The sequence below is a fragment of the Anoplopoma fimbria genome, chromosome 13, assembly GCF_027596085.1.
Source record: "Anoplopoma fimbria isolate UVic2021 breed Golden Eagle Sablefish chromosome 13, Afim_UVic_2022, whole genome shotgun sequence".
Classification (NCBI taxonomy): Eukaryota; Metazoa; Chordata; class Actinopteri; order Perciformes; family Anoplopomatidae; genus Anoplopoma; species Anoplopoma fimbria.
The window spans coordinates 13,670,212-13,681,311 of record NC_072461.1 but is presented as its reverse complement, the minus strand read 5'-3'; the positions used below and the strand labels follow the sequence as shown (position 1 = coordinate 13,681,311).

Here is an 11,100-nt window from a genome sequence, read left to right as displayed (position 1 = left end):
AAGTAGCCTGTCCTGTTTGATCTGGACAGACAAAATCATACGCATGACATGCATATAGTCACATGATATTATTAAGCTGACGTATTGTAATTACTCAAAATATAAGGAGACTAAAAATGGCAACCATGTTTTCAGTTTCAACTGCCAGAAGTGGATGCCTGGTTGCCTGGCAACTACTTTTAAAAGCTAGTGTTGAGCCTTGCCCAGTGTGAGCCTCTTCTGGAAAAACAAACAGGAAGAAAGCAATGTACTTAACATTTCTAGTTTGTTTGAAATATATAGAGCATGAGCATCAATAGGCATCAAAGCATCATAAAGTCAAACTTCATCAACAAGAAAAGGAACAAAGACAAATTTAGTCCATCAAAGCGATGGTGCTGGCTACAAGGCTCTGCTAAGGGCCCAATTGAGCTGATGAGTGATTAAAAAAGGAAAGAGTCACTTAAAGGATCAATTACCAAATCAAATTTTCTCACTTATCTATGGCGATATGCAGATCTGTGCTGTGTGTGTCTAGATTTATGCCTCTACACTAAAACAGTCCAGTCGGATGGAATTGTGATTGAGAGGCTGACAGATTCAAACAATTAAAAGAAACTCACTGTAAACATTTTTCACCAAAAAATGTTTCTACCAAAAATAGTCCTCATTAGCATAGCCTAGCTAGATGTAGTATCGCCAACAGCAGTTGACGAGTAATCTCATTGACCTGCAGCTTAAAAACAAAACAAGAGAAGTCCAAATTAAAGTAAAATAAAGCGATAGTTCAACGATTCCATTTTGAAACTGTTCCCAGCAGTTATTAACCAAAATGAACCTGTGTTCTCCTGCTGCTCAGACTCTACTGCTTCACATCTGGCGACACAAAGCAGACTGGACCGCCACAGAGACGTACAAGCTAACGCAAACACGTGGTCCGATTCCAAAGAGTTTCTGGCTATCAGACCGGCGGATCAGCATCAGGAGGGAACTGGTCTAAAGGAGGGCAGCCATCTTGGATCCATATCACAGGAGTGTCTGAGCAAGAAGGAGGCTTCTCCTCTTCATCATGAGCATGTATAAATACCCTGGCATCATCTTGTGTCTTCACACAGTGTGAGGTGAAGGAGTTTGGGCAATTACACTCATCTGCATGTGTTAATATGATTAATTAGCAGGAATAAACACTTTCCTATGTCACAGGCTACACGGTGAGCCACACACCTGCAGAAGCTCTGATAAAAGACAACGCCTCATGGCAAAGAGCCTTTTCATGAGACCTGCTAATTGGCATCTGAAAACGTTCCGGCTAATTAGGAAAAGGCAGATGAGGCTTGATTAGTTTGAATGCAAAGTGTAACTTGTGGTGCAGTGGGACTCGGGAATGTGCCGAGGTTTTTATTTCTCCACCATCACGATACAAAGATAATTGTAATTGTGATCATTTGCATACGTTAATTAATTTGCGTGACGCTTCTTGATCAGACGTGGAATAAATAATTGATGCAGTATCAGCACCTACCATGACAAGTGGGATGATTTGAAATAGCTAAGCGCATTAAGGTGTGAGTTTGATGGCTGCTATGCTCTGAGGAAAGGTGTGAAAGTAGAGCAGATCCGATCTTCTGCTTCCTACCGCTGCTATCACGCTAAGATTAACTCCCAACCTCCGATGCTATGCTGAGACTAGAAGTTTTTACCTAGCATGACAAAGGCACGCAGAGTTAGAGCGAATTAGACGCAGCTCCGGAAAAATCTTTTTCAGAGACCATGCAGAGAGTGACGGAGAACAAAGAGCTGCGATGAGAGACAAACCGGTCTGTGTTGGAGCTTTAATTGGAACATGGTAAACAGTAAATACATCAGATTGTTTCAAATGCCCTGGATGTAGAGGGGGCCACTCCCCTTTAATTAGCCCGCTTTCAGATTAGGCTTTATTAGAGGCAGGCAGCCACGGAGCCAGGCAGCCACGGGATATGCCCCGAGTTCAGCCTCCCAAGAGCTCCTGCAGCACAGATACAGGGCTCATGTTTAATTGCTTCTGTAAATGGTCAGAGCTCAAGCCCCCTAATTCCATTCCTCGGGGTAATCAGGCATGTTTTTCACCATACAGGGCTAAAGAGAGTGAGAGAGACAGTCACATATCCACCATGCTAGGTACCAAGCAATACAATGCCTCTCTAATGCCTCTTAGGGCCTTGAAATGACCGCAGCCCGCTCCGTGACATGTCACAGGAAAAATGATTTTAATAGGATTTTTGTTTTGAACTCCACAATTAGTTTTTCACACATTGAACAGGCATCTGGTAAAGAAATGAAAATGGATCATTTCAGTTTTTTGTGCAGGGCGTCTGAAAAGGCAGCAATCAAACAGCAACATTACATTTCTGTTTTCCTTGAGTGTTTAAAAAGTCTCTGCTGTGGGTTTGAATCTCACTTCAAGGTTTTCCAAGACTGAACATTTTTCAGTCACTGATTTTTGCCTGACACCCATCCATTTTATAACTACTCCTCAGTGTGTAGGATCTCAGATCAACATATACAAGAGAGATCAAAAGTTCATTAAAAACACTGACCCTCGGGGGAAATAATGCCACACGGCATAAGCAAAGCTCTGACAGTCTTTACAGCAGTCCATCAAACGTTTGTTCGATTATCTTTTATTCCCTCTTCCAGTTGGCGCAGGCTTTCATCCTCATGGTTCAGCACAGCATTGTCTTGGTCCCAAAGAAGCCTTATGTCACTTCTCTCATACTGCAGATCTTTGATGATGCACTCACCACTTGAACATTGAACACAACATGAACGTGAATTTGTATGCGGTATATATAGTCTCTGATATGGTGCCGGACGGGGGTCTTGTGGGGGAGACACTGCGTCCTCCCTGGGGGAGGAGAGGCCGGGGGGGTGATGAGAATCCACAACAACAAGGACAGAAGCAGGAGAAGAAGAGTACACCGATGAGAAGTGAAGCTCGGCGGGGGCGGTTGGGGAAGGCGAGGACTTCTGCCACTCAGCATACCTGCAGACAACAGAGAGGGAGAAGGGTCAGGGTCACACTTCAGGATCCTCTTTATTTGGGATTACAGAACCCCAAAGCTGGTCTGGTGTCTGCTTTTTAATGCACCCACATGACAAAATAGAATCAAGCCTACTAACATGGCAATAGTATCCTAATGAATATAAGATTTATTAATCAAATTAAAACCTGCACTTAGAGAACAGTATTTGAGTCATGTATATTCCACCACAGCCATTTGTATGTACATTAACTTATCTATCACCTATCCTTTCTGCTTTTGTTTTTTCAGACTCCTACAATAGTCATATATGGTGTATTGTTCATTCTTGCTGACACATTGTAGTGTAAAAATGCATTATGAAAACCTCTGATATTGTTTTTTTTATTGGTTGTATCCCCTTGCTGCATCGTTTTCTTTATATCAATAACATGTCCTGTGGCAGCAGCAACTTCCCCAGGGGGGGAATCATCATTTTCTGTTATTCACATTACAGCGCAGTGATGTTAAGGAGAATGTACACTGCGCTGTAAATACAGATGGCTCTGTAGAGTCACATCAACAACCCCTGTATTCACCTTCTGGTCCGTCAGCACAGAGTTGCTCTGAAGTGGAGGCAGGTGGCTGTTGAGCAGGACAGCGCCGGGTCGGTCGTGCTCACAGAAGATTGTACCGTTGATGTAATGGAAGCGATCGCCTGGCATTAGTCTGTTTCTACAGGTGGCACAGCTGAAACACTGCAGAGAACAGAACAAAAAAACTGAAATGGATCAAGTTCAGGCACATTCATATATTATGATCATGATATCAAGAGTTGAAACAAAATCTTGTGAGCACCTGATGTGAGAAACTGAAACAATGAATATGAATTGAAATCCAAATCTGAAACACTACAATGGAATATGTAGTAAAAACACCTTTAAACAGTGTCTTCATCAGAGTTTAAAAGTGAGTACATGAGGTAAGAAGATGGAGGGCACTACTCATTTCTCTCCTCCTTCCCCTCTCACGGTCTGCCTCCACCAAATCCCAGATGTCTCTGTCAAACAAGCAGCGGGAGACAGAGTGAGGCGATGTGAGAGCTTGGGATTTACCTTGAGGTGGTAAACATTTCCCTGCGCCCTCATCACCATTTCGTTGGCTGGGATCGACTGTCCGCAGGCGTTGCACGCCCCGCTGTGCCCGAACAGCCTGCAAACACAAAAAAACACAGATTGCTCTGTCTGCACAGCCACCAGAATCTCAAACCAGCAGCTTCCTCTCTTCTCCTTCCTCCTCCTCCTCCCCTGCCACCTCTTCCTTCCTCTCACCTGATGTAGTCGCTCCGACACAGAATCATGCCCCCTTTGCTGTAGCAGGTGGTGCCAATGTCCCCCAGCTGGGCTTGGCAGCAGGAGCACTTGAGGCAGCGAGTGTGCCAGTAGCGCTCCATGGAGAAGAGCAGGAAGCGGTCGGCGATCTTCCCCCCGCATCCCGCACAAGACCTGGGGGCCGGCGTCACGCCTGATGCTTGGCTGTTCACCATGCTGATGTGGGCCCTCAAAGGCTCCTGGACACACAGAACAGAGGTTCAACGGTGAGTAATGTTTGCCTTCTAAACATGACATAAATACTCTGAAATAATTGCCTTTTTATGTAAACTGCATTTATTTCTGTTTCCATTGGTGGATAATTACATTGCAATAACTACAGGCAGAAGCTTTGAGTAAACCCCCTTTTTGTATTTACCAGGGCTTCATCACTTTAAGAGCTCTAACAGGTCGACCTAGACACCAACACACCGATCAACACAGGAAGAATCATTGATATACCTCAATAACTTACTTCTGTGCACACAGCAAGCGGCACATGGAATACATTTCTAATAAAAGCAGAACTTTGATATATTCAATATATTAGCAATGTGTTTACTTGAGCTCTATCACATCTATATATCACAAGTTATCTCAGATTTTTTTTATATCAGATTTTCTATTTGACAGGTGACGTTGGCTCGAGTAGAAGTGATTTACAGGAATACAATAATGTCCTACTGTATTTTGAAGTGTTTTCTTTTTCAGTTTTGATGAAGAGGAAAGTCACCAGAGGGGACATTTGGAGTGCCAGCAACGGGACTAAATGTCTAGTAATACTAGAAGCATTCTAAGAAGTGTTTTTATTCTGCAGACTAGTTTTTAAACTTAGTAAGTATTTTAAATCATTTTTAGCTAGTTTGACATGCTGTTAACAACAACAAAGAGATGCTAGCTGATGAGAGAGCCGTAACGTTATTCACAAATGCGCGCGCGGAGAGAGAGAGAGAGAGAGAGAGAGAGAGAGAGAGCGAGAGAGAGAGAAAAAGAGGACAAACATGTTACCTTAACGAGCCCAAAAGGCTGTCCTCCTGAGGTGAACTTTGAGTAGCTGGACGAATGTGTTCAAAAGCAGATCGACACGCGCCCCTTTACGACACTCTCACTGGACATGTTCTGGTCCCGTAGCTTTCCGGGGTGGAGGGGGGAAAGGGCAGAGCAACACAGCACTGAGCCCGGGACGGACGGCACGGTGACGGCAATAGTTGGGCAAACTCTCACCGACAATCCAGCTCCGAAGGTAAAATAAGCAGCGTTACATGTAGCCGCGAGGAGGAGACATGACGCAGCTCCTCTTCATCTCCTCTCTCCGTCACAGCCGTCCATCTATCAGCATTCCTTCATCTGTCTCTAACGCTTTTGACAGCGACTCTATTCATCAAATTGCGCAAGGGGGCTATTTAAATTACCAGGAGGGGACGTAACCGAGAAGGAGCGCGCAGCAGCCAATAGGAGAGCAGGGGGCGTGTCCTCAGTCAAAATGATTTATGAGTTTATAGTGGCTTATTAGTACGTACATTCACTCCCCCAAAGGATGTCACTGAGTGTGTTTGTGGTATTGACATGAAGAAACAGCTATAAAAACGAATTATGCTGTAGTATTTTTTATAGTTTACATGGATATAGATCATAACTCCTCTTTGATACTCTATATAACAGTTTGAGGAGGTGGTGAAGGCTCAAAAAAGAACTGTCAGAACAGTCCGCCATTGTTTTATCAATCAGATTGACAGAAGTGGATACAATTTATGATTCATTTGAGGAGGCATATTTTTTAAAAGTAAACACTTAAATGTACCCATGGTTCATAGTTTACTTTAAAAAGTTGGTGGAATTTCCTCAGTCACAGGTTCTGCTCATTGCATGGTGTTGGTGTCTGCCCGTCAACTTACCCTTCCATCTAGGGGTGTCACAGTATAAACCCGTATTGATGATTTGCTATAGATAACGCAATAATATCGTTATCGTGAATTCTTTTGGCCATGATAATCGTATAGTGAAAAAATCTGATATTGTGACAGCCCTACTTCCATCCATTATTCTTTAGATCTTTGAAATCCTAGGTATTTATGGTCAAATAAAGCAATAAAGCCACACATTGATAAAAGTACAATGTATTGAGTATGATGAGGACACATTTGATCATTTTTTCTTATCCCTTCCACCCACCTCATGGGATGGTCGAACTAGCACTGCTGCCGTTGATGAGAGAGCGATTCCCTGTTGCTCAAGGAAACTACAGCAGGGCAGGTTAGGTGTCAGTGGGGCCTTGGTCTAGTCCGTAGCAGGCCGACTGTACATCAGCCAAAACTCTGCTGTACTTCAAACTGAGAGTCAGTAGAGGACAGCATCTTATAACATTGAATCAAGCAGACATTGGCAGGTTTGTACTGTACGTACTGATATTTGAGGTAAGATATGATGGAATGAGTGGAAAACTAAATGGAACGGCATGGTGTCACTGTGAATAGTTAGTGTCAAAGGATATTCCTGATCTAAACTGGGATCTCCAACTCTGTTACAACTTTGATTTAAACTTCTTAAATCCGGTGTTGGAGAAATGTAAAAAACGCGGAGAAATGTTTTCAATAAATCAACATGGGTATACTCTCTATTGAAGTTGGTCACTCAGTTAATGACCACTGTGGTGTGGACTGAAAGGTCACATTAAAATGGACATTAAAATTACTTGTTATTGATGCAGTTGCACTACGCTGAGGCCATATATCAAACGTAGAGTTGCACTTCCACAATGGGACCACAGGAGGGAAGTGAACACTCATGAGTCTAAACACACTCATGTTAACCATCCACTCGGCCAGTATTAAAGGAACACTGTCATTTTCCTGTGCCAAGATAAAACAAAGAATGTGATTATAGAATCTTCCACATTTAAAAAAAAACATTTTACAGTAACAACAACTTGCCGAAAAGAATCCTATTGAATCTGGAGTCATCCACGGGTTGCTCAAAGCTAATTTCTTCATTTCTGCTCTTTCACTAAAGGGCAGTGTCCACACAGATTTGACCATGACACACTGAGACACTGTGTCTTTTTTAAAACTACCACTGGGGTTCTCCAAAGACTATACCTCTTTTCATTTTGCACGTTGGGCCTTTAAATGGATCCTATATTGTAGATAACAGTAAATAGCAGCTGCAGTTGTGATTGTTAGTAGTTATAGGAACAGCAGTGCCAGTAATACAGTAGTAGAGGTAGTAATATTAGTATATTTCAAAGCAGTTACAGTAAAAAAAAAATGCTTTTTAAAAGGGACAATGTGTAAAATACAGATACATATAGTTGAAATATAAAGCTTTTTTTGAGGACGGCTATTCAAACGTAAACACACTCAGTTTCAGTGTTTGGCCATGACTGTGTTCATGGTTATGGAGCAGAGAGACCTGATCCTGACGAGATCTTAGACTCACAGGGAGCATATGAAGAGAAGCTAGAACCCGTTTGATGTGTGAACACTGTCAAGACAAAGAGATTTATGCTGTTTGAGCCCCATGTGTTTCCAGCAACCACTGTGCCGCTGTCTCCACTAACCTGAGGAAGTCAAGCAGTGGTGGCTCAAGACCTTTGCTGGCTTTCCAAACACAAGCACTCTGTATAACAGGAGTTTCACAGTCTTTTCTGGCTCCCACAGAATGAACCCACTGACTTTGGTGATCCAATTATATTTCCTTTAGTGCCACCCTGAGATTGGCATTTGTCTGTTTTAGTGAAACGTCTCCACAACTATTGGCTGGTACAGACATTCGTACTGTCTGGAGGATCTAGCAGAATTTCAATGTGTGAACTTTGGTTCATGACCTTATATCTGCAAAACTAACGTAACTCCCATCACCCTTAACTTTGTGCTTAGGACTTATTATCAAATGCTAGCATGCTAACATTAATTTATATTTGCACTAGCATATCAACATAGTCAATCAGCCCTAGCATGGCTATAGACTTACTTTTTAACACAGATCTGTATAGTTTCTACTTTCCTAAACTGACTGGGGTCGATGGCATAACATTAGTAAAACCTATCTACTAGATGGCATATTATGTGGAGCAGGGGAGCAAGTTAATGGTCCAAAAACGGCTCCCAGTAGATGCAGCAGTAGTACCAGAAGCAGTGCTAATAGAAGCTGTAACACAATGACAGTAGTAGTTTTAGTAGAAGTAGTCCTTTGGATCAGTGCTGACGTCACAGTGTTTGTTCCTCAGCCTAAACAGGACCCTTTGTGGAAATGTTGACCTGAGTTCCATAAAAGATGTTACCTGCGACACTCTTAAAATTGGATGAGTCACGTTCCACACATTTGTTTCCAGCACAACAAGCCAATAACAATTAGTATGTATGACGTGTGTTATTGTCCCGTATTGTGTTGAAATGGAACCACTTCAACACATCCCTTTTCATTGGGAATGCCGGGGGAGGGGGGGTTCCTCTGCTGTGGTGAGTGTGGCAGCCAACTTCCATCACTCCCTGAGGCCCCGTTGATTTCCGTCATATTTCCTGTTCCTCTGTCAAGGCCATGCCGAAAGTCACAGCTCCGTGTGAGGCCGAACAACACCTGTAACTTCCAGTCTGGGTTCCCAGCCAATACAAACTACTGTGGGGCATCACAACACTGCATACTGCCAAGACAGTCACATTTATGAAGTTCCTTCACTGTCACCTGGAGATATCCTTCCATCTGAGGCTCTATTTTCTCTGTCTTGAGGGAAATCATCTCAGTGTCATCTGAGTTTTATGGTGTTAGCTTAGAAATGAGTCGTCCTAATGCTTGCTAACTTCACAGTCATATAGGGATTCTTTGTAGTAATGGTAGCAGAGGAATGCTTTTTTCACTATTTGATTGCAGTACATAGTATCAAATTATTATTTATTGGTAGAGCTAGTGATGGAATGTGCATTGTGCCTCCATTGTCACTCCCAACTTTACAAATAAAGCAGCCTGGTCAGTGGCCCTATGCTTCGACACAAGACTTAGCCCTCTAGCATCAGTGTTAGGTGTGTCAATAGAAAACGTCTGTCTTCACAGAAACAAAAACGTTCTATTGTATATCGGCCACCATCCATTCCAGAGTACCTAAAACCTTCTGTCAGGCTGAGCGGACTCAATCCCTTGATTTCTAGCACCCTCCCATTTTTTACACCATGTTAAGACTTGCTTGTTGTTGTTATACTTTTCTATTATATTATAACACTGAGTGAATGGTAGATAGAGAATTAACCTATAGTACTATTGATAGTAATGAAACAGCGTTGAGGCTGAAGGTAGATGTGTACTCTTTTACTTACACTATCACAGAACAGCCAGGCATGAGCACTCCAAGAGTCACATAAACAGTCAAACCCAATGGAGCACCGAGTGCTTATTCAAATACACAAAACATTTTATTGGATGACACTTATTGGACCACTGAGAAAAGAGAGAGATTAGCCTTAACACTACAACTTCATGTCAACGGCTAACATTGCAGAAGACTTGTAGAATGTTTCTGTGATGCTCATAGTGTGAACACGGCATAATAGTCTCTTTTCAGGTCTCCCTACAAAAGTTTTCAGGGATGCTGCTGCTGAAGTCCTAACTACGATGGGAAAACTGCATACACAGGTCTTAGACCTTATCTTATCTTATCTTATCTTATCTCTGCCCTCTCTGCCTCTCAGACCATCTGGTAGCAGTCTGCAGCATTTAGTTATAATGCTCCAAAAGATAAAGATAAACAGAAAATATATGCATTAGCCGAACTACGATTACCTTTAAATCCAGTTTATATGATCTCCACCATCTTGACCTTCTAGTGCTTATTTCTCTGTTTGGTAACACTTAACTTTTAGTCCACCTATTTATCATTAAAAGCAGTATATAAATATTGACTACAACTATAGTGTAGTTAGTAAGTAGATATAAGTGTTTATAAATGTATTTATCAAAAATAACTCCTCCTGTGGGCACTCATAAGTGGAGGCTGCTGAATTATAGTGATGTCATAGGGAGAACTGATACCTAACTTTAATTTCTTATTACTGTAAACTTAAGTCTTATTTAACCTTAAGAAGAAATATTGTCGTCTCAGTTCAAATTAAGAGTGAGTCATTTACTTTTTGCACTTTGATAGTTAGACAGAGACAGACAGACAGACAGACAGACAGACAGACAGACAGACAGACAGACAGACAGACAGACAGACAGACATATAGACAGACAAGATAGACAGACAGATAGATGAGAAACATGATCCTAATATCTACCTCCCTCTGATTCCCAAAGTGCCATTCATTTCCCTAAAATGCCAGGTTGACTCCTAAACAAATGGGCAGTGAAACGTTGTCATGGGACACCGCCTTTTGTGTACAACAACTCTGTTGTAAGGATCATTTCCTTCAAATTACGCGAACCAAACAGTTCAAGCAGACAAACATTGTCATCAAGGGTAATGTTGAACAGTCTGAGTCAAATGGGAATCCGTGGCTCCATTGGTGACGACAGCAGATGGTAAAGAAGTCTCCATGGTGAGATGGTATGCCATGTGTGCTCTCTGGTTCCTGACTGTCGGTCGGCCGGTGAAAGAATTCAGCCTTGTTTGAAGTATGAGGATGCAGAGAGGGATACTACTATTTGATCAGTTGAATTTATGATTTAACCTGCACCCATAATGAAAGGTAATCAAAACACTGGATGTGTAGAAGATGTACGGACAAAGGCCTTAGCATAAACCAAATCATCTTAAAGTTGCTCTT

The 11,100-nt window shown here is 42.2% G+C and overlaps 1 protein-coding gene across 1 annotated transcript; it reads right to left on the bottom strand.

Moving 5' to 3' along the window:
- Nucleotides 1–1,808: 1,808 nt before the first annotated feature.
- si:dkey-90l8.3 (LIM domain transcription factor LMO4-B) lies at nucleotides 1,809–5,720 on the bottom strand. Its single transcript, XM_054611172.1, has 5 exons — nucleotides 5,357–5,720; nucleotides 4,310–4,548; nucleotides 4,094–4,190; nucleotides 3,578–3,736; nucleotides 1,809–3,001 (listed from the first exon to the last, which is right to left on the bottom strand). The coding sequence occupies exons 2-5, from the start codon at nucleotides 4,522–4,524 to the stop codon at nucleotides 2,993–2,995; spliced, it is 480 nt and encodes a 159-aa protein (XP_054467147.1). The 5' UTR covers nucleotides 4,525–4,548; nucleotides 5,357–5,720; the 3' UTR covers nucleotides 1,809–2,992.
- Nucleotides 5,721–11,100: the final 5,380 nt, after the last annotated feature.